General features: G+C 35.3%; 1 protein-coding gene across 5 annotated transcripts in view; it reads right to left on the bottom strand.

Annotated features, from left to right (window-relative positions):
* The window catches only part of LOC125669460 (uncharacterized), a 29,730-nt gene extending 6,308 nt beyond the window's left edge, over positions 1 to 23,422 (bottom strand). The window contains exons 1-3 of one of the 5 annotated variants that reach the window (XM_048903969.2): positions 23,296 to 23,422; positions 22,630 to 22,727; positions 5,841 to 5,939 (exon numbers count right to left, since the gene is read on the bottom strand). In XM_048903969.2, the coding sequence (XP_048759926.2) occupies positions 5,841 to 5,883 (43 nt within the window). In that variant the 5' untranslated portion in view covers positions 5,884 to 5,939; positions 22,630 to 22,727; positions 23,296 to 23,422. Of the gene's footprint in view, positions 1 to 5,840; positions 5,940 to 6,036; positions 6,660 to 22,531; positions 22,728 to 23,160; positions 23,243 to 23,295 lie in introns of those variants that run through there. The other 4 variants (XM_056163828.1, XM_048903968.2, XM_048903967.2 and 1 more) reach the window with 4 other exon arrangements.
* Positions 23,423 to 24,406: the final 984 nt, after the last annotated feature.

Raw genomic sequence — 24,406 nt, 5'->3', positions numbered from 1 at the left:
ATAATCATTATATCAAAAAAAATTACAAATGCACAGGTGCATAAACTATCGATGACTCTGCAATGAGAAGTGCAGTCATTGCACGTGTCATGACAGAAAGACATTAGAAGAATTGTCTCCCTTATCACATGACTAATCCACCACTGCCACATTTAACACACGTGTCCCCTATAGTTTGCCTAAATAGACTTCATAGGATATCAATATAGAAAGTAGAAATTTGTAGAACGTATATATAGATACCCAATTCCTGATGCTGAACATAATATTGCTTGATACTATCATATATATTGAGAGAGAGAGAGAGAGAGAGAGAGAGAGAGAGAGAGAGATTTCGAGAGAGATTTCTACGTACGACTGAGAATTCTGATTAAAAAAAATGTAAGGTCTGCCTCTCTGTAAGATCTCTTTCGCAATTTTGATAACCATTTGCTTAGAATATATATGAATATTTTGATTTGATATTAATATATGGCTACATTTCGCCGTGTTTTTGTTCTTCACCGAGACCAAACGTTATGACTTCAAGACTAATCACTCTCAAAGCCTCATATACACCACACAGTGTTTACATGAACTTTCAGAAGCGTAGCTTCATATATTTTTAAACATACATTTATAAGGAATGACTTTGATTCTGGGACATAATAAACAAAACGTAATTATATAAGTAATGACTTTAATTCTGGGACTTAATAAACATACATTTATAAGGAATAACTTTAATTCTGGGACATGATAAACATACATTTATAAGGAATGACTTTAATTCTGGGACATATTATACGAGTATCACCTGGTTTGGGTAAATTTACGCTTATTTTTTTATAATCCGCGACAATGAGTATAACGTGGTTTGGGTTTTAATAATCCGCAAAAAAGAATGTACTCCAATAACCTGGTTATACATGTATAATATGTCCCAGAATTAAAGTCATTCCTTATAAGCTAATGTAAAAGACAAAGCTACTAACTTTCGTTTATCAATATATATATATATATATATATATATATATATATATATATATATATATGTATGTATGTATGTATATATATACATTCTGGAAAATACAAGTCACTTGAGCCGCGCAATGATTCACTTAGCAACCACAACAAAGTGCCTAGCTATGAAGGCAGCCATCTTAGTTCTACGGGGCCTATTTGTCAAAATAATATTGAACGTAATTAGGCCTATTAAAGGTGATGTTTGTCATGACAGAAAATATATGTAGGCCGTGTATGCAATGCGCATTTCACTGCCCTTTAGAGATCGACTTTGAAATTGCTCAGGTAGTTCAGTTCCGACAGAGAAAATACGGGAATTTACATTGTTTAGGCCTACTTAAAATAAGTCATCAAATATCAGAAAATGCGAGAATTCACGGCTTTTAACTCTATATGACAATTTCTATTACATGAAAACTTATTCTTGCATACAACGTTGTCGCTTATAGTAAATCCGAAACAAGAAAATATGTATAAGCAACCTCGACGAATCGCAATCCACATGTCAATGTGACTGACGTCATCTGATATGTGACGTACGGTTGTTTTTTTTTTTTTTTTTGTTTTTTTTTTTTGCTTTGTTGCGCCCAGTGTGAAATGTGAAATGAACAGGGCAATGTTTGCTTGGTAAATCATTAATTTTATGATTTTATTATCTTTGTTTTTTTCTATTATCTGACCATCATACAAAGAAAGATGTTTTACAACAGTGATTTGCGTACAAGGATATTCAATACGTCTTGCTTGACATCGAGAAAACAATCTGTGTATTAAACCGAAGTATATTATTGCACACGTTGACTTTCTGTTCAACAGAGATCCCAAAACTATTCTGAAGAAGGCTCAAAACAGTGCTGCGATTTAAATTTAAAGAGAGAGAAAACTAGTTCCGGCAATTGGTAGTCAAGGGTGTGTGTTCCCATATCAAACCAGGTTGTACAAAAATAACCTGCGTTCCTCAATTTGAATTTGACCAATCAGAGACTAGAATACAATTAGAATTTAAAAATTATTGGTTCTGTATTTATAAATGATGTCCATGTGGATAAAATAATACTTGAAATAAAAAGTGAAAATAACGAACATTGATTAATTTCATCAATACTCTAAAGAATACAAAGTTGAGGGTAGGGCAAACAGAGACCTCTGGATACACCAGAGGTAGGGTTAGATGCCTAGGAGGAGGGAGGAGTGATCACCCCTCCGCAGTGAACCCTGTATCTTGATCAAGTAAACTAAAAAAGTACGTATTCCTACATAGAATACATTACTCTTATTGGTATTTCAAATAAAGACTACATTCTATGCATGCAAGTTGTTCAAGTTGAAAGATTGGGACGCTGGCGTTTGTACACTTAGAATGACCTCTCTGTACGTGTTAAGCCTAACATTTTCTAGTTATTTAATACATGAATGTTCATGAAATCAGTGTATACAACTTAGCTTGATACTACGATTCTATATCTCATTCCTTTTGCCATCAATAAGTCGGTACATGAAAATCTAATGATGTATATTATTGACTTGCATTACAGTACTGTAGTTGTTTCCCTTCCCATACTTTTCACACTCAATTTGTTTTAATGCAGGTTTAAAGTTTTCGATTTGGATTTTTTTTTTTATCCTTAACAAATTGTGTTTACCTCCCAATTCTTGAGAAGATATAGATTTAATATCAATCTCGGTGTACGAAGCTTTAAATGGACTGATTCACAATTTCCCCCAAATTTTGTGGGTTTTTTGTTTTTTTTGCACTTTTATCCTCTATTGCGTTTAAACGGTTTCACAAAAAATAAGGTTATACGTGATCACAGAAGCTCCCTTTATCGATAAAGAGTTTACTATTTGATTTGCAAACAAAGATTGCGGTATGTTTTCGTCTACGAAGTTTTCAAAAGAAATAGATATCGATCTAAGTTTATTATATCTATCATATTTCAAGTATTCTTTAGGTAAAATACGCCATCTAAACGTTAAATATGTGCGTTTGTTTGTAAGTATAAAAAGACTCGAATCTTTGTTTACATAGCACCGAGTTAAGGCTAAAATATCGCTTTTATCCTTGCATTTAGAAGGTAAGAATTTTAGCTGCCAACCTTAGATGACTTATCTATATATTTTTAATGTATAACATCAAAAATGAAAAAAAACAAAATCAGAAAACGTGAACCAGGCCCTTTAACCACATAGCCTACCGGAATTTCCTCAAGGGTTCATTAGCTTACATACTGTATATCATTTATTTAATTAGTGTGGCGGGCTCATTAGCTTACATACTGTATATCATTTATTTAATTAGTGTGGCGGGCTCATTAACTTACATACTGTATATCATTTATTTAATTAGTGTGGCGGGCTCATTAGCTTACATCCTGTATATCATTTATTTAATTAGTGTGGCGGGCTCATCAGCTTACATACTGTATATCATTTATTTAATTAGTGTGGCGGGCTCATTAGCTTACATCCTGTATATCATTTATTTAATTAGTGTGGCGGGCTCATTAGCTTACATACTGTATATCATTTATTTAATTAGTGTGGCGGGCTCATTAGCTTACATACTGTATATCATTTATTTAATTAGTGTGGCGGGCTCATTAGCTTACATACTGTATATCATTTATTTAATTAGTGTGGCGGGCTCATTAGCTTACATACTGTATATCAATTATTTAATTAGTGTGGCGGGCTCATTAGCTTACATACTGTATATCATTTATTTAATTAGTGTGGCGGGCTCATCAGCTTACATACTGTATATCATTTATTTAATTAGTGTGGCGGGCTCATCAGCTTACATACTGTATATCATTTATTTAATTAGTGTGGCGGGCTCCCTTCGAGCGTCACTAGGTCACATTGCCGGCCAGGCTCTCCTCGGGCGTCACTAGCTTACATATGTCGGGTTCCCTAGGCGTTTCTAGGTTAAATGGCCCGCTGGGCTCCCCCGACCCTCACTAAGCAGATGTCCATTGCCTACCGGGCTCCACCAGGTATTACTAAGTCGCATGGCTGTCGGGCTCTCTAGGCTATATTGCCCATTGGGATCCCCGGGCTTTACTAAGTTACATGTGCATTGCCCACCGTATCCACCCGGGCTTCACTTACTTACATAGCCTGCCATGGGTGCTTACTTACGGTAGAGAACGCCAGATAAGTGTGAGTAGCACCACAAATGCTAAACCTATTTTTGGAGATGTGTAAATAAGTAACTTTTTTGTCTTGAGGATTATATGATATTTTTTAATATACATGTACATGTATATGTATAATTAGTCACTGTATGCTCGCTTAGTTAATTCTTTTTTCATTTAACCTATTCTGCATGTTTTAGTTATGTATAACTTTCACATTCTAAACAATGATGTTTGTTTTTTTATATAATTTTCATGACACTTTTATCATAATCAAGATGAAGGAGAACCGTTAAGAATTGATTTAAATGTGAAAATTCATAAACTGTGTGGGTGGCTTAAACTTTTTTCACGAAGAAAGTTAGTCAGAGAATTTGAAAATCGAATGACAAACACCATGTTTAAAACATTTACGATCCTATGAGCGCAATAGATCTATGAAGATCATAATCGAGTACTGCACTGGATGTGGGGATATATTTGAGGAAGAAAGCGTAGATAAAGCATGTTGATATCATTTGCAGTTGCACGTTTCCCCCCATTGTTTTATGTTCTCCACAATACATATATTCCGCAAAATGCATGCTTTGTTTAAATCATGTTGAAAATGATCTATATGAGACAATGAAACAGCAACACATTTTGATATTGACAATACATTTATATGTACATATAATAAATACTGGTACATACATGTACAATGATACGCTGTCACTTATCAGTTCAATTATTCTACGTACATCAACGAGGATACGTCAATAAGACAACCACAAAAACAACCTCAGATAAGGAAGTCTTTTCTTGAGCCTCCAGCTAAGGTGTGGAAATATAAAATAGTAGTTTTCCGTTATCAGAAAACCTTCAAGTTTTCTTGGGTTTCCCCGGTTTTTTTTTTTTTTTTTTTTTATGACTCGTTCAACACGAGTGGTCCTGAGTGAATCATATCAGAGTTTGACAAGTCGCTGCAACAGACGAATGTGGGGAGCTACCTTGTTCCTATCGATTTTTGTTGTTGGATGATGATAAACGAACAAGGTGTTGCTCTAATCATACTATTTAAAAGTGCATGTATGTTTAGAGCATGGCAGTTCACAAGTTATTGACCAACTAACTTATTTCAAGTGGTCATATGAAAATCATAACAAGAGAGTTCGAACAAGACCGCTTGCATTCTTATCAGAGGGACACTTTGATTGAATAAATTTGAATTATACTCAAATATTAGAAAATGACGTAATCCCTCTCCTCCTGATTATTTTGATACGTACAAACATGTATTTTATTGCCCCCTTTTTGATTTCAGTTCTATACAAAAAAGATGATTATATCTATAATGTACCAGTTGTATTTCTGTCTAATGATAAAATTGATTGGTCAATAATCCCATTAATTGGACAATATATCCATGCACATTAAGGGATAAAAACATCAATTTCTGTCTATTTTAATTTTACATATTAAAGAAAGTCATCTTTAAATTTTAATTCCTCATTTATACCGATCCCGAAGCATATGGTTATACTTTTAAAATTCATTTTGCTTAAATTCTAATAATTCCCTTTCCATCCGAGGCTTTGCATTGCGTGTGAGTTAGCCATTTGTTACATAACTATTGATTCAAACCAAACCGTAAAATAGTAATCACTTACGTGTTTCAGACTTAATAATCCATCAAAATCAGAAGAAAATATTACTCACCTGCCGTCAGGCAAAATGTGATTACGTATTGTTTCACCGCCATGTCGTGGAAAAGGTAACGTCAAACCAAAAATCAAAATGAACGGAGAATGGCAGCAGCTGGAAATAGAGGCGGCGATAGTAGAGTAAACATGACTGATACAACCTTTTGTTCTTAGTCATCAGTTAACAAATGATCACATAACAAAATTATAACCTTTTTAGGAAAGTGATGGTTCCCCCTACTGGTTTTGATTTTTTTTTTCAATCTCACCACGTGGAGTGTATTTCTATGCGTGACTGTGCATGTGTTTACAGAGAGTTAAAGGAAAGAAACAGATAAAAAAGGAAAATCGGTAAGGGCGAACCCGGGATATCTTATCGGTACAGAATGTATCTAAGGTAACGTGTTTTGAACAATCCCAATAAGGAAGGAAATTCAGAGTGATGCAATACTGAAAGATAGCAAAGTAAACACTAGTTTTAAAATATTGCTCCTTGCTTTCATTTTCGCAAATTTGCAAAACATAACTTTATAATTATTTTTCCACTCACGCTACAATTTCTATTCGCAATATCTTTCAATCCTCGTCCAATGTCCGAGGTAGATGATCACAGTTGATGAAATTGTTAGGAAATTGACAATTCAATTTTAAATTGTAATAATCTTTGATGAAAAAACAACAACCAAAAACGTAGTACATGTACATATTAACTGGTTGTGTAGCAACTGAAAATCGTGCGAATCTCTCATTTAACAGTCTTTGTGGTTTAGGTATATTACTAGTATCGGAAAACAGACTAAATGAACCTTTCCATGCTGAAAGCACAACAAATTTATATTTCTTACGCATAAAACCCGATTGTGAGATAGTGGTATACTAGATTTACCCTGGTCTAGTTAATATATTATGAACCGCTTGTGATTCACATAAGGAGGTACAGAAGTATGTTGAAATTCGTTTATGATTTCGAAATCAACCTCTAGCTTCTCTCCCCCAGATCAAGGTGTCACGATGGACATTGGTCAGCATGTCCACACCATTGGTATGAAATGTGCTCTTGGATCTAAAAATGTTTAAAATGCTATCTCTACGTATGCAATTCCTTCTTTTCAATGTAGAAGCTCATCTTCACAAGTCAAGGGTTATTGATTCGTTACCTCGCACTAACCCTTGACATCAGAGACTATAAAAAAAAGTTGGGCTCGGTCTGATTGGTTACCACTCTTTTGTGGGAACCAATGAGAATGAGATTTTATTTATAACAACGCGAAGCGAGAGATTCAAATAAAAACACGTGTATTGATACCTACAGTTATAGCTATTTCATTAGCTTTAAAAAGCAATATTGTCTTAAGCAAAAAGGTTTCCAAACTTGATCTACTATCAATAAATGTAATTAGTGGTGTAAATATTACAATTGCACGTGTTTATCAATACAGCAATATAAGATCGCGTCATTTGTATCCATAACAAGATGTAGTGATTTCACTGGATGTTTTATTTATAGTGGATTGCGTAATGGTCTGATGAGCTTAACTTTTATATAGCGACTGATGTCAAGGGTTAGTGCGAGGTAACGAATCAATAGCGCTTGACTTGTGAAGATGTGTAGAATCTATGAAATGCTGATGACGCAGTTGAGATTTACTGCGCAATAAAAAGGTGAAGATAACAAACAGTGATCAATCTCATAACGCCTATAAATGATATAAAATTATGAGTAGGTCAAACCCGTATCCAAGGATATACCAGAGGTGGGATCAGGTGCCTAGGTGGAGTAAGCATCCCCTGTCGACCGGTCACACACCCCATAAGCTCAATAATGACGTTCGCGTTGTGAGACGTTTAAGTTGCAAACGTGTCCATATTGATTCTATCACAGATAAATGAATCCTTGGCGACAAATTGAGTTAATATTTTTACAAAGTGACATGAAATTTAGGTTAAAATTTTTTTGGATGAAATTCGTTTGATGATTTAAGTTTCATTGTGAGATCGAACGCGCAATCTACGGGATGTGTTGTCATATTCATGAAAAAGTTCAGTTCTAAAATAAACCGATGTAATCAATGCACGTGGACTGAATGTCGGCCTGACAGTTACAGGATGAGTAATTAACATTGCATAATAAACGAGTCCCGTGGTTTTGTTTGCAAACAATTCTTGTACCGTATGATTCATTATGAAACTAACGATGTTACATTTCTTAGATATATATATATATATATATATATATATATATATATAAGAAACAATATGTGCTATAAAATGGGAATGGTTTGATGTACTGGACAACCTATAGATGGATATCAGCAGAGAGACCTCGTGGTTCAGTTTTCACAACAGACATATGTAACGATATTGACTTTAAAATCCTGGATTATGTAAGAAGACGAACATGTAGTGAAGAAATAGGTATGTCGTTCAGATGATCACGAGAACACTATAGCATAGGCCTGATGTTGTAATGCATGAGACGGTCTAGACAAGAAACAATGCAGCGGTGACCTATTGGCGTTCATGATTTATGATATGGATTTCCAGCTGACAAGGATATTTACATCCCATGTTTGCTGAAGATAATATGGAAGCTTGTTGACATTTAAAAACGAAAGTATGGCACGCATATTTCACCGAATTTAAGATTTTGCGTTCAGATATTAAAAAGTGGCGGATTTAAGGGGGGTGCAGCCGGCAGCCGGCGCCCGCCCCCCTAATATTTTCAAATTTAAGGCAAATCGTGGTCCCTTGTTTAGAAAAATGTAAACTATAAAAGAATCAATGATAATAGCCTTTATTTATCACAATAATTTCTTCCACTCTCAGAGCAATAAATGACAAAATCTTTGATTTATTGAATTACTTTTATTGAGAGAACTTACGTTTTTTTCAAAAAACCTTTAAAATTTGCGTCATTTTATTGATTTGACGCTACCAAAAATGACAGAAAATAGTAAAAATTACTACTACATATGAGACATATTTGAAACCCTATAAAATCTGTAATATCCAGGAGCTTCCGGGTGTTTCACCCCCTCGTTCCCCACCAGGGCTTCGTCATGGACCCACTGGGGGCCTCAATCCCCCCCCAACCCACTGCCTCGTAAAGTTGTGCCCCTTAATCGCAATTCCTGGATCCGCCCCTGATTAGTATCATAATTACTTTTTTTTTTATCATTTTTTATTTCATAAAATACACCACGCTTGTCAAATGTCCTTCGTAAATTCAAAAAATAAAGAAAGAGACTGGAGAAAATCAATAACTAAGGAACTATCGTTCGGGAGACTTTGTTCCGTTGCATTCTCTAAATCTAAGCCGCCTCGGTGTAGGGACGCAATCCGGAAATAAATTATGATGACATAAAAAAAAAAAAAGAAATCCTACCCAGATGTTATACGCAAATATTCTTACTAAAATTTCGCAACGTTTTTTGCAAACGGGCTTTAAAGCAATTCTTTCTCAACATTTATGTTGTGAAAATGCATAGTCACTCGACTGTTCGCTTAAACAACTGTTGTTTTCGTCAAGTTCTAGTCAGGGTGTGAGATCAAACTTTCGATTTAAGCACCCCCTCCCTTCAACGCGGCAAGACAAAGATATTTTCGCATTAGCTGTGTAATTCGAAAACGGACTATTGTTTATCTCTGAAAAAAAAAGGTTGTTTGTCTCGCACCAGAAAACCCCAATGCGAAAGGTGAAAACCCGGGGATGTTTTGTCTGGACATGCTTTGACATGAACCCGTGGTTTTTATCATTAAACATTAACTTTAACAGTCTTCAGCGATTTTACTATCAATTTTCTACTCGTCTACTACAATGTACGCGTAAAAAGGCATTCTGTTTATCGCAGGTAAAGCCATGCTTGAACAGTCATTGCATCATACAAAAATACACTGTATTGCTTTAAAATACATTTTCTGTTTACATTGAATATTTCCGTGAAATTATATTTTCATGAATTGAACCTCAGGCAGCGTACATGTTGTTTATCGTTTCATGCCTCATTCCAGAATTCCTCACTTGTGTTGAGATGTCACCTGCCAGCTTACAATGTAGGTGAAAAGCCACACCTACTGACCTTATACGCATGTCGAGAACTACCGTAACCTTGAGGGTTCTTTATCGTGCCAACGCCTACCGTGGATCTACTTCCGTTTTTTGAAATCATATGAGAAAACTATAGATAAGATAAATTTGAAATCTTGCTATATTTGAATAAGGGGCATTATTTATGTCAATGACGAAGCGATCGGGATATTTTAATCTTCGGCGCATTGTGTGCTGGCACTTTCAACGAGAGAATATTTAGATATATACGTGTAACCTAAAATTAAAGCGTCCTAACGAAGCCGATGCTGAATTATCTCCACATATAAACAAAATTGGACCCTTTTGGTTTGTTTTACCCTAGAAGTCGAATTATAGAGTTGCATAGTTTCCCCTGTTCTTACTGCACCTTGAGGCATTGTAGCTACATACACATGGGTCCTATATTTGAATGGAAAAGTTCTGAGATATCAAAGTCAAGCTGTAAGTATCACGTGGTGCAATAAAGCAGAGTCGCACTGTACCAGCTACCCTACTACCAGTACTGCACATGCGCAAAGTTGCTCTGTACCAGCTACCCTACTACCAGTACTGCACATGCGCAGAGTCGCACTGTACCAGCTACCCTACTACCAGTACGGCACATGCTTAGAGTACCACCGTCTCTGCCAATACCAATTACTCGATTGAAAATATCCATAACATAACTTATCTTAAACTTTAAGCATGTGTTTATATTTCCAGACATCTAGCAAAGACGAAACAATATTTTGTTGTCGTAGCACAATTTCTTTTTTTCCTAATCTTAATGAATATTGACAAAACATTGGCTTTTTGAAGTGCCAGTTGCAGCTGTCAATGATGGAGTCGCCAGCGTGCCGTGTGCAATTGCTTGATACATCAGACATGCACCTGAGGGATTGATTTTATAGAAGTACTACTATGTCCGGCAGGAAGTCGTTCTCTTTCGGGGTTTTATTTCGCTAGTATCAGTATTAAATTCTAATTTCAGTCTATTGGATTGCTTTTGAAAAAAAAAATAATATTTCTTCCTCAGTTTCTTCATATTTTAAGGGATGGTTAAAGGCAGATTTGTTAATTTACAAATAGGGGGGGGGGGGGGGGAATCACTTATCAATATTGTAAAAATAGATGTGGAGCATGCATCGCATCCGACCGGATGGCTCTGTTTATTAGGACACTTATCTCGACCATAAATGTCATATTCAGCCGATTAAGGACAGTCAATATCTGGCCGATTTACCAGAAAACTACAATTTTCTAGGAAGCTTTTCCCTCCCGATGATAAGCCGCGGGATTGTGTATCAAACTTGAGTTGCTTAGGTCAAACCAGTTCACGTCAGTCATCAATTTGGCCCTAATATTCGGAATTAGGATATATGTCATTGTACATTTATTGACCAATTGAGGCAATACTGATGGGAGTCAGACATTTGTACCTTAATTAGCACGATAATTGATTAAGAAAAACCTATACATCGGTGCTATTTATTATTTATTACGGTGTTTCGTGCAAACGGATTGCCCGTGTCTCCTTTAAGTTCCAGATTGATTCCAGACGCATGTTTATCATTGCATGAATTCTCAGAGTTGGACCGGAAGTCCCATCTCCCGCACTCGGTCTATGTAAGGTCGGAGTGAATTCAAAATACATCTCAATTGAATAAAATCATTTGATGAAGTAAAACGTAAAATATTTGAAAAATACACAACTGTAACTTCCATTATGATAGTATGAGGTATTCAACGTTTTGAAAGACCACTACATGTTTTAGGTGTTGAAATATACGTTATGTTTTAGGTGTTGAAATATACTTTACAATCATATTGATAATCCAAAATAGCCATGATTGATGAGAATTGAATTTCTTTATACAAATAATGATTTCATTCATCATCGTTAACAATGCATGGATAGCAAACGGACGACAGTCTGAAAGCTTGAAATGCTGACGCTTGTCATCAAATATTTAGTTATTTGAAATCAGTCATTTTAGTATTAGCTAAAGGTATCCCCTAAGGGCTATGAAATATATTATAATTGTTTACCATATTGACCCCGTCCTTGTTTGGGACCTCTGCCCCTGGGGTTGCGAAATTCACAAATTTGTTACATCTCTCAGGTTTTAAATTGTATCAACATAATTAAAGATGAAAACATTTAATCACTACATGTAGAACTAATGTAGCTCCACCCTGGTACTAAAACCCCAACATCTAGTATCATGAAATTTACAATTTTGGAAAAGGGATATCTACTTCTAAATATCCATTTAGTTATCATTGTAGTTGAGTTTTTCACCGCCCTTAAGACCCTAGGGGTTTACAGAAATCCTTAAATTTATTATTTATGTATCCCTCACAATGCTTCATATTAGATTTGAAAAAAAAAATTGGAAAGGTAGTAATCAAGAAGTTAAAAATGTTCAATTGTTAATACACGAGGGACCATGCATGCACAACTACGGGTGCAAATTGACCTCCTGAGTGACTCAGATGGCATTGAAAATATATAGCATTAATTCTGTCCAAACAACCCATGGTCTGTGCTATGTGTTCTATTAGTATCTGCACATTTTGATTTGACATGAAGAAGTGAAATATATAAATATAATGATCTCCCATGGTTTGTGGTTTGATATGATTTATATTTAACGAGCTGTGTGTTTTCTATCCCCGTGCCTTGGCGAGGAGATAGAAAACACACAACTACATATAGTTGAATATAAAACAAATCAAACCAAACACCATGGGAGATTGTTTTTTATCACACGTTAACCCACCCCCCACCCCGGCCGGTTAATTATTTACGCTATTGTATAATTGGGAATTTTGCTTTGCTCTTTGACATTTTGTAAACAAAGTACGTAAAATTGACGTTTGTTTGTGACTACACATCTCTTATTATTTTAAGAAGTACGAGAATTTGTTTTGCATGTACCTTCAATTTAACATTTCTTTTACAGTACGGTTTAGAGATTTTTATTTCGGTCCAGAGATCCTAAGCGAGATCCAGAAAGCGGCGAATTCTTACGAATGCTTACCACCAAAACTCCTTCTACAGTTAAGGGTGGGACATTTTGACTTCGTAATGCAATGGCCGTGTTTAATCTGTAGATGTGCAGTAAGGTTTCGGATACAACGATTGACCCCTTTTTTCCCTAATCCGATTCGTTTTAGTTGCAACAATTTCCATTTAGACTAGGTGATCCGAATAAGGATAAAGGGGCCCAGTTCCTATGCACTAAATGCGAAGATAACGAACAGTAATCAATCTCATAACTCCTATAAGCAATAGAAATGGAGAGTTGGGTAAACACGGACCCATGGATATACCAGAGGTGGGATCAGGTGCCTAGGAGGAGTAAGCATCCCCTGTCAACCGGTCACACCTGCCATGAGTCCTAAATCTTGAGCAGGTAAACGGAATTATCCGTAGTCAAAATCAGTGTGCCAAGAACGGCCTAATAATGGGTATGAAACACGTCAGACACCATTTGACCCAATGCGAGGTTGTATTGACGAACTAGATCGTTATAACGACCATAGAATTTACGAAATGCTGACTTCAATCGAGACTGTTGAAATCCCTGTACCATCAACTTGTTTGTCAGTAGGTTACCTCGATTTAAAAACTGACTATACCCAGAACAAGCTCTTGCATATCGAATCAGTTGAAATATATAAACATGTGATTAGAAAATTGGCATTATAGTTTTGAAACATTTTCAAAGTTCTAAGGAGGAAGGTTATGATGATGATGATAATGATGATGATGAAATGTCTCTTTAGAACGTCAATAGACACGACATCGAGTGAGGGGAAATATGAATTCCAACAAGAAAGAATTGGAGCTGGAAAGAAAAACCATTCTAAATCCAAATCAAACCATTAGCTTTACCCAATATCACATACAGTCTCCATGACTTCTGCAATGATAAATAACAATATCATTGCAGAAGTCATGGAGACTGTATGTGATCTCGGAAAGAAGAAAATACACTGTATACTGTTTTAGTGAACTTCCAATTTAATTTGCCCAACGCAATGAACTCAGCAACAAAATTGTTGGACAATACAATTAGCACAATCCCAATGTGTACCATATAATTCTCATTGTATTGTTCTGTAAATAATATATGAGGAAAGATTTGTAGAGTGGGTATGAAGAAGGTCTGAATATTTCATTAGTGAAAAATAACACGTATTGCTGTTGGAGAGAGAGAGAAATAGATAGAGAGAATAATTTGAAAATCACAAAAGCATGTGTTTTAATTTCAATGAATCGTCCAGTGGCAACCAATTCCCTTGTGAATAGGTTCATGTGATTTTTAAATAGATAGGCTGAGATACCAAGCAGTGATCATATATCCTATAAAGAATACAAACACGGACCCCTGGAAACAACAAAGGTGGGATCAGATGCCTGTTCGTCGGTCACATTAGCATTTGATCAAGTAAATGGAATGATCGAGCTAACAATTAGTATGAAATACGTCGGACATCATGACAAGTTGTATTTTTCACTTAAAACCGGTATGTACAACAAACACAAAATTTGTGAAATCCTGACTTTAAACGAGATTGTTAACCCCTGCAACATCAAATAATCTGTCAGCATCTGTCTTGGTTTAAGAATTCATCGCACACAAAACATGCTCGCGCGTATGGAATTAAGAAAATTAATACAAAAACCAAATACAGGCAACAATGGATCACCGCTGGAGAAGCTGAAGTCTATCACAAAGTCGAGCTGCCAGCTTGTCATCAAAGTCCATGTTTAGAAAAAAAAGCATACGAAGAAGAAACAAATATGGAAGATTTTTTGGCGACACACATAACCACCATATACGACATTTAGCTGGGTTTGGTTATTGTATACTTATAGTGCTTGAAAACTTCCACCACAGTTCAGTTTCGCTTGTATGGTAATAATTTTCTGTGGGCGAATATTGAACACTAGGTATAAGACAATAATGTAACAAAATAGCTCTCGGTAAATTCAAAATGGGATAACATTGTTTTTCATTCCATGAGGAGGGGGGGGGGGTATCAAACAGGATAAAAAAAGTCCCCTGTCACATCTTAAAAGGTGTGGGTCTTATTCTCACAGAACAATATGTTATCAAATTCAAGAAATGTAACGTATGAAAGCATACTGATTGTGTAATAGAGTGATTATGGGTTACTACATGAAAGGTGAAGAACAGTGATCAATCTCATAAATCCCGTATGTACGTAAATTTTGTTTAGATTTAATACTTTACAAAAGTATATGGTTAAAATTTAAACTTAGATCCACTCCTTTCTTTCTCTAGCCCTTTCTTTGTTGGTTCATCTGGTGATGAAGGTAGCTAGCATTGCAGAAAAAATACATTACCCGTGTAAGCGTGTTATGTAATTTTGTAATTTTTTTTATTGGAATGATTGCTTCTTTCATCATCCGATGAACCAACAAAGAATGACAGTTTGTTATTTATATTTTTATGTATTTTTTCAAATACAAACTAGATTTAATTACTAAAATATCATATGGTTGACCCATTCGTTAAATTAAATGGAACAGGCAAGGCACCCTTTGACCTTTATGACGCTCCATATTTGGTAAGGACTGCACAAACAGATGGTACTAAAACCCGGATGGACCTAGTTCGCAACAAACATGTATTCATTGTCGCAGATGAAAGCCATGTCAATTTCAAATGAAATCTAAGAGAAAAGATTCAGTGAATGTAAATATTTAGTAGTAATCACATTAAGGCTTGAACGTCATTGATTGAGTTCTGTGAAGTTGCTTTTGGTTGGTTGCATTCTTGTAGTCATTGGTTTTACCGCCAAAGTTAAACACTCTTTGTCTGGCTTTTAGAGAGGAAAGACTATATTTGCAGACTTTTAAGTAAGACATTTCACTAAAGACTTATTCTTATATTCTGATAAGCATTTAACTCATTATTGATTATTCTTATTGGTGAATGTCAGCTGATATGTCCATTCTATACATTTGCAAATTTAATGAGCTTCCTTTTGCACGTGATTAACTGACAGAAAAGCGAGATACAAAAAAGATATTTTTGTTTTGAGCTTATTGATTCAATAGATCGATAGTCAATATTTGTCAAGAGTGAATCTATCAAGTTACACTTTGTTTTATGATCAGAATAGTTTATTAATTTCTTCAAAGTGAACAATTGAGTGTGACATTAATAGATAAGTATTCTTAGATAAACCATTGTATGTAAATTACAGAGTCCATGCACAAATTAACATAGATATATATACCCTGTACATGTGTGTGGAAGACTCTTCCCATAGAATGGTACATATATGATTTAAGTTTTTAATGATAATGTATTTTTATAACTATGGGAGAAAATCTGTTCATTAAACTTTGAAACTTTTTTATTTCACTAAAAGCTCAACAACAAACAACAACAACAATGTTGAACACACTGAATGAAACACAACAGGAAGGTAATATCATGAAAATATGGACAGTACTAACTTGATAAATTTGACAAGTTCTATCATAGTATATTTGTCTTTACAGTTCATTAATTCACTATAGCTAATAGTACTTCGACAATCAGTTAAGCGTTTTGACAAGAATCTGCACCTGTCATGAAGAAATAAGTACAACTGAACAGAAAATGGAATTCATCGCCTAGTTCTAGTTTGCTGCAAAGAATATGCCAGTATATGTCACTTTAAGAGTTGTCTCCCTTTGAAATTTTGAGACGTCACCATTGCCGGTGAAGGGCTGCAAAATTTAGACCTATGCTCGGCGCTTACGGCCTTTGAGCAGGGAGGTATCTTTATCATGCCATACCTGCTGTGACACGGGGTCTTGGTTTTGCGTTCTTATCCGAAGCACGGCCCCATATAGTCGCCTCTTACTACACGCAAGGGATGCTGAGGGCTTATTCTAACCCGGATCCCCACTTGATGGGAATTACATTCATATAAGTAACATTGTCGATTCCTAATTGATAATTCTATAATAAGATCATTGTTATTGTTCATGTATATCAGGGCTGTACATAATGTACGTATACATGTTGCCATATCCTTCACTGTGCTGCTGGATATCCCTGAACCCATTCAGGAATTATTTCCATCGCCTAAAAACCTGTTACAATTATAATTTATGATTCACATAGACTTTATTTATCAAGAAATGCTTATAGCAAATGAACTATTCCCAGTCTCAATATACATTGTTTAACATACGAGTAACAGGTTGCTCGAAATACTTCCAGTTGCCACAAGATGACAAATCTATTTACTGATCCGTCATCATTGCAGGTACGTGTTTGCATACAACCATGAAGAATGCTTGAGCCATCTGCTTATATTTAAAATTGAATTCAACGCCACCTTAAAAATACTATGAAAGTCAATGACGGATAGGAAACGAACAGATTTAGATGTTTAATGTCTTAGCCAGTAGTACCGTACATTATAGGCTCACGCATGCGTACCCTGTGTTATGCGGTGAGGTGTACTCGATGATTATTACACTTTCAAATGCTCTAGAAGTCCACTATATAGCATTGCTAACAGGTGACCATTTTAACTCACAGGTTCACAGGACCGGCAAACCATGCAAAGTCAAAATTACTGGTCCTGTACCAGATTCGTTTGCCCTTCTGGTGAGTCTACATAAAATGTAACGAATTACGCAACTTTACTATTAGGATGAAAGGTGAAGATAACGAACAGTGATCAATCGCATAACTCTTATACAGTAACCAATACAAAATAGATAGTTGGGTAAACACGGACCCCTGGACACACCAGACGTGGAATCACGTGCATAGGAGGAGTAAGCATCCCCTGATGGATATATCAAAATGCAAGTTCGACAATTAATTTTGATTCCTTCAGAAATGTTAGACAGTGATGAATCAGACTCGTAATCGCAATCATCATCCTCTGTTGCTTTCTTTACGTCAATGTAATCAGGACTCTTCATTCAGAATATCACATTCCTCTTAATTCGTTCATAAAATAATTCTCTAATGTAATCGGAAGTCATTTTTATTTATCTACTCTGCTATTTACTTTATTAAATCTGGTCTATGATGAGTGAAGACCTTGTTTTAGTTTTCATAACCCTTTATTATCCGGTGCAACGGACAGACTACGTTTCGACTATAACGGACTCGAACCGACGTACCGGCATTAAGGTGGGACATTGTCATGGAATTATTCTGTGTATGATATGCAACAGGATTCATATGTATTTCATATCTTTATTTATTTTTGATAGAGAAAGAAACTTCAGGGATATATCCACATGGGCATGTCTAAACGCCGCAGTAATGGCACCAAGAGGACGTTAATATCTTGGTGATTGGAAGCAACAGATGACATGTTATAACTTATACCATATGGGCTGTGAAGCGAATGTATCAATATGCGCGCGCATTTAGCTGCACTCGTAGGATTTATATTTAAAAAAAAAAAACACCTTTTGCAGCATTTTGTTTTGATATTCACGTTGCTATATAAACCTTTTACTGACCTATTTCAATGATTTTTGTTGACATTAAATCTTGAAAACAATCGGATTTCATTTCCATAAAACTTTTTTTTTCGAAACTATTATTTTTACAAATTACCTCGTTCGTTGAATATATATTTCTGTAAAGGGATATAGTAAAGAGATGTTATAGTACGAAGGCTTTAATCATCATATTCATCGCAAAAAAGGTGGGTTGGGGTATATTAAAATTCTCATTACTCCCCGCCCCGCTATTTTCGTCTGTATCATTGGTTTGTAATGGAGAGACATTGAATTAAATGCCCTAATCTCGTCTTCACACAAATTTCAATGCAGTTTAATTTCAATGCAATTCATGACTAATGGGCTCATATAGAATTTGCTTTAGGACACCTGAAAGAAAAAACCTATAGTTTCGATTTTAAAACAGAGCCATATTTGGTAGAGTTTTTATCGCACAGAAAATATCAGTGCATCATTTCACTAAAGAGAGCAAGATGAACCTCTACTAGGGAAAAGACCTTGCATAAAACACTGCTTGTTCTTCTCTAGCATTCAAAATTCTACCTTTAAAAGGTAACCCATCCTCGTGTGATGTAATAGGTTTTTTAAAGCAAAATCTTTGATTTACTAAAAGTTGTGCATCATAGAAAATATCTTTCGTGGGAATTTTATCCACAGGGCACAATTAAAAATTTAGTAAACTATTTACATGCACTACATATATTCTATGAATTATCAATTCTCTACATCTAAAATTGCTGACAACGACAAGAACTCATGTGCTGGTTTAACATTAAAATTTTACCATTTTAATCAGCTTTTATGTATTTTTATCATACTGTTTCACGAAGATGTGTGATTTTCTAATGTTAATATATACTTCTGTTTATGAATGTCTGACATCTTTAAAAATGTTGCAACGTGTACATTTTCCTTGATTACTGTTCACATAAAACTATATAGTAAGTGGAAATCAAAAGTGTTTCTAGTTTGGACCCATAATAAGGCTAAGTCATATGATGGTACAGCTACCTTAAAAAGCATTACCTAAATTGTTGTATAGTAAATTGGCCCTCCTTTTAATCAAACGTTGTATTTTCCAAAATTTGCCAACAATGGCGGATAAATTCAAACCAGCTTTGAACTCTAGTATTGACGTAAATCTGTCCCCAACTAAGTCAATGATATGGTACTGAGAAGGATACCGTTGTGAAAAGCCATGAGAAAAGTAATTTTTCATGGTAGTCTTAAAACGCCATTGTCAGAAGTTTTTATCTTTATAGAACTGCCGCACGTCTCGACATGTAATAAATTCAAAATGCGTTCTTGAAATGACTGACCGCAGTAATCATCGCCAGAGGAACGCATGCGATAAATACACTAATCGGATGTGAAGGACTGTGGAAGTAGGTAGTTCAAAGGTGTAACACGAATATCTGTTAGACGATTATGTCTGAGCATCTACATTCTGATTTTAAAAATACACACACACACACAGAGAGAGAGAGAGAGAGAGAGAGAGAGAGAGAGAGAGAGCTCCAGCATGTCAATTTAAAATTCATTTCAGTCAGCGCTAAATTCTCGTTAGAAAATCTAATATCAGAAATCGTAGCATTGTTGTTAATTTTTTATGCAAATAGTAGTAAATTTATGATTTTATCAAGTTTCATTAAGTATTAAGACTGACTCGGTCTCCAATGCAAGGACCATAAAAGAAAGGTAATAATTTGTTCTAAGTTATTCAAAGATTCTATTCTTCATAGTGCGACCCCCTCCTACATACATCGTTATACATCCACTTAATCCATAGAAAAATACTAATCTTTCACATTTTAATATGTTCATTTTCTGTAGATAAACCGGCAACTTTTCTGTACAAGTATCTTCGTTCTATGTTAAAAAGAAATAATCCGGATACTGGTATGCAAGGAAAAATACAATAAAGTAAAAAGTAATTTCCCTGAAAATCAAAGTACTTATACTTTGAATAATATGCGAATTTAGCTGTAAACATCTTTAAAAATAATTATTGGAAATAACTCGCGTCGCGCCGATTAGTGAATTCGGAAATGATAAAAATATGTGCTTAATAAAAGAAGTGTGGTCTAGCCATGGGCATCATTGTTTAGATTTACTTACAGAGTTGCATCATAACGAAACGTTTTACAAAGTGAGAAATCCCCTAGTAAAGTAAATATGTCGCTCATAACATTATGTTGTCTTATTTAAGAGAGGCATTGATCATTTGTGTTGCAGTCGTGAAATATTGTGTAACGCTAAGGTGTGTATTCGATCCTTTACTGCGAATAACCTTTACTGGTGACCTTGACTTGATATAATTGCGTTCTTGGTTTGACACACGGAACTGAAGACAAGCAGATGTCCGCCGACGTACGGCGGAGGGATTTCTCTCTTCCACCACAGTGTTCTGAGTGGGTGCTAAGAAACTATCATTATCCCTTAGGGCCACTCTATGCATGTACACACATTTACAAAGTTTATCCAAGTTAAATCAGGTTTGGTTTTTTTAAATTTGGTTTTGGTTAGGTCATTTTTGTTTTTCGACGCTATCGAGCCTTTCACGTCACCTTCTTGGGTGAAATGCTAAAGTTTGTATCTAAATCCGCCACTACAGCCAGTGCCTGTAGCAGTGAGAATTCATTATCATGCGAACGCCAACCGCGACACGAGACCTGATTGTAAGATGATATTTGAAAGACGGCTGATTCCGGACATGTGGTAAAGGGGCGCTCACTTTTTAGGGTTGAGGATGCTCTGGAATCAGGAATCGACCCCCTATCCCCCTCCATTGCGAAACAAGTGCCCTTTAGTGGTTTTAGTTGCACTTGCTACTATAAAGCACATAATATGCCAAGCTGAATTTTGGCTAAAACCATTCAAGTTTTTTCTAACTTCGCATACGTAGCATAACATTGAGATATGATATATTTGTACAGTATTTCATATCTGCAAAGTCTAGGAATGTTAAGTTAATCAACCTCAAGAAGTAGTGAGTTTGATCATCTCAGTACGAACGCAATGCGGATATATTGTGGGCAAAATTAATTCTGGTCAAGTTAATCCTATTTAATTAAAACCAGCGTGAACTGCCAAGTTGACATCATTGAGGACATTATTATTGGTGTCCTACTGAAAATGACAATCTGTGTAGTAAGTTTCCTATTCGGTCACTCTTTTAAAACATTCAGCTTGAATCACATTCTCATGCGTGTTGTGTATATATTTACAACTTTGTATTTCAACTTAATTGAAAATGACTCATGTTATACCTATATAATGCATGCGATAGTCTATTGAGATCGCCCTACACAACAGAAAAGTCCATCAAACCAAACCGTTATTTATGATTTATGCCGTTGCCACAGATATGAAAATACAATTGCAATATTGATTACACATTTCGTCATATCAAATGTAGAGTGCTATAATTGTCCTGTATGGTGATAAACGTCCTCATTATTTTCCAATGACTAGCCCTTTACGTTCATATCAATATGAAGATACTTTCCCCCCATCGCCCTTAGTATTGTATTATATATATGCCGCTGTACGACAAAGTGTTTGGCTGGTTTTTTGTTGTTGTATCTATCAAAGTTCATCATATGCGTGTATGCCAACCCCTTTTTTCGATAATTCCTTCATTTGAATTCTCATGGAGCCGTATGGTGTATGAAGGTTGGGTATCGCAGATTTCAAATCAGTATCATCATGCACATATAGTGTAAACTTGACTGGCGTATGTCGCCGATTCTCAATAATCCCAGTAAAAGACGGGGGAAAGTTCTTTAATATCTAAAAGTTTCATTTAGGTGGTCGAATAGTTCTCAACAAGGAGGCCATTCTCGTTTATTAACGCTTGATTTGTGCATTTATTCTAATAGGCAACATTGAATGTATGAAGTGTGGTTAAAAGTTTTTAAAATGCATTATTAGTTTTTAGTAATTGACATCCTACAAGAGATTTTTTAAAAGATTATGAACAAATGAAATTATACATGTATTTACCATTTGTTGAAAATAAAAGAAATACTGATAATCTTGGAAAATTAAAACCATGAAAAAAAAAAAAAAACCATGAAGAAAAAAGATTTTCTGAGAGTAGAACACTTACCTTCCGCAATCTACTTGTCCATCTGCACACCAGGGATGTAACCAGGAACACGGCAACAACACGCCATCTATTGGACAGAATCTATTGCAAGCTCTTACCTGTGCTACAATCCCAGGGATCTCTAAATCAGCTCTACACAGCATTCCACGAGGCGAGTTGTGACATAGCTATGCATAAAATTACCATTTCCCCAATTCTGAAAAAAATATACTAGTTTATTGACGATTTGACATTGCACGTTTATAAGGAATAGTTTTAAAACTCGGTTGTCTGCATCATGTGCAGGTACGGGTAGGACGACAGCACGAGGATAATTTGCATATTTTACACTCAAGTTTCCTCTAGACCTTTCATCTGTATTTCGCTTCTTTTGTTTTACCTGTACATATTTCTTATTGGGGAAAAAACTCAGTGGTAATGTGTAAATGCAAATAGACTTTACATGAATATTGGAAAACAATGGTTTACGAAGTATTGAAAGACTCGTCGTTTTGAACGATGTTCTCTGTTTGTCAAAATTGATTATGTTATCGCTACTAATGAAAAAATGATAGCTAACACATCTGCTTCATGCAAAACTGTAGTTAAAGATGAGCCAAAAAATAAACAAATCAAAACAAAAACTTTACTTATATTGCTGGTGGTTTATGAGTATATTGCTGGTGGTTTATGAGAAATTTAACCTGAAAACGCTTTTATACACGTAAAAAGAACAGCGGAGATCTTCACTGTATCAAAAACTTATATAATCAATGACAACGCACATGTCGTAACTGTGTAAAGTGATACTGGAGTGGAGGTAGAGGCGTCTTCACGAAGCTGTCATTGATCAAAGAAGAGAGTATCCCTTTTCTCGGTGATTTAACATCTTATCCATTCGTAATTTCACATTCAACAAACTATGTTAGCATATATACAATTAGCCAAAACAGATTTATCGATCTTAAGATGCTAGATTGTCAAAGAAGGCGGAAGCGATACATAATTACATGTATATTGAAGATGTATACACCCCGTGAATTCGGTACTACGCATTTGTTATAAAAAAAACAAACAAACTCTGAACAGATATCGGAAATGCTTTTCGGATCCGATTTGATTTATAGTTTTCGGATCGGATTTTATTGACAGTTTTCGGTGACTATTAATAAAACATGATTCTGTTATGAAAAATTATGGAAATTGCGATCTATTTCCACGTCATTAATCTACCTATCGAGTGTTTTTCCTATTACTCGAAACATAATTTTCTATGTATACTTCATAAAAATCAACGCATCACGCCCCTTCGGCGTCACCTTTTTTCATTTTATGACTGCGCGTGATATACCTAGGTGGAGGAAAGCGTTCGTGTGCAGATGAGCTTTTGGAGCACATGATTAGAATAACAGAACGAATCAGCATAGTGATTTACATACTAAATTTCATAGTTGTTCAAACACAAGTGTTTTTGTTGTTGTTGCTACAAACATAAAATCAATATATTGAGCATGAAACAAATAATCTGATATATTTTAGGAGGGGGATGTTTGTCAAAATTTACGAGAAAATATTTGAAATACCGAAAGTAAAACATATGCATGGAATATTGTAAACCTTGTTTATAAACATAAAAAGTGTGCTATACGTTGTTTCCAATAAACACCCCAGGCCTGTTTTTTTTTTTTTATTATATGACAATCTGTTACTGAACATATGCATTAGTTCAGTTTGCTACAGAAGACATGGTGCATATGTAGATATCACAATCACATTAATTTCTCTTTGATTGACGTGATAGTGAACTGCAGGTGTTTTTTAAAGCATACACTCCAGCAGGCAATGCCGTTTCAAGTAGCCCATTAAAGGTAATGCAAAAAAGCGTAGATGATGCAT

The sequence above is a fragment of the Ostrea edulis genome, chromosome 4, assembly GCF_947568905.1.
Source record: "Ostrea edulis chromosome 4, xbOstEdul1.1, whole genome shotgun sequence".
NCBI lineage: Eukaryota > Metazoa > Mollusca > Bivalvia > Ostreida > Ostreidae > Ostrea > Ostrea edulis.
Note: the sequence above shows the minus strand (reverse complement) of the source record. Positions and strands in the feature narration are given on the sequence as shown.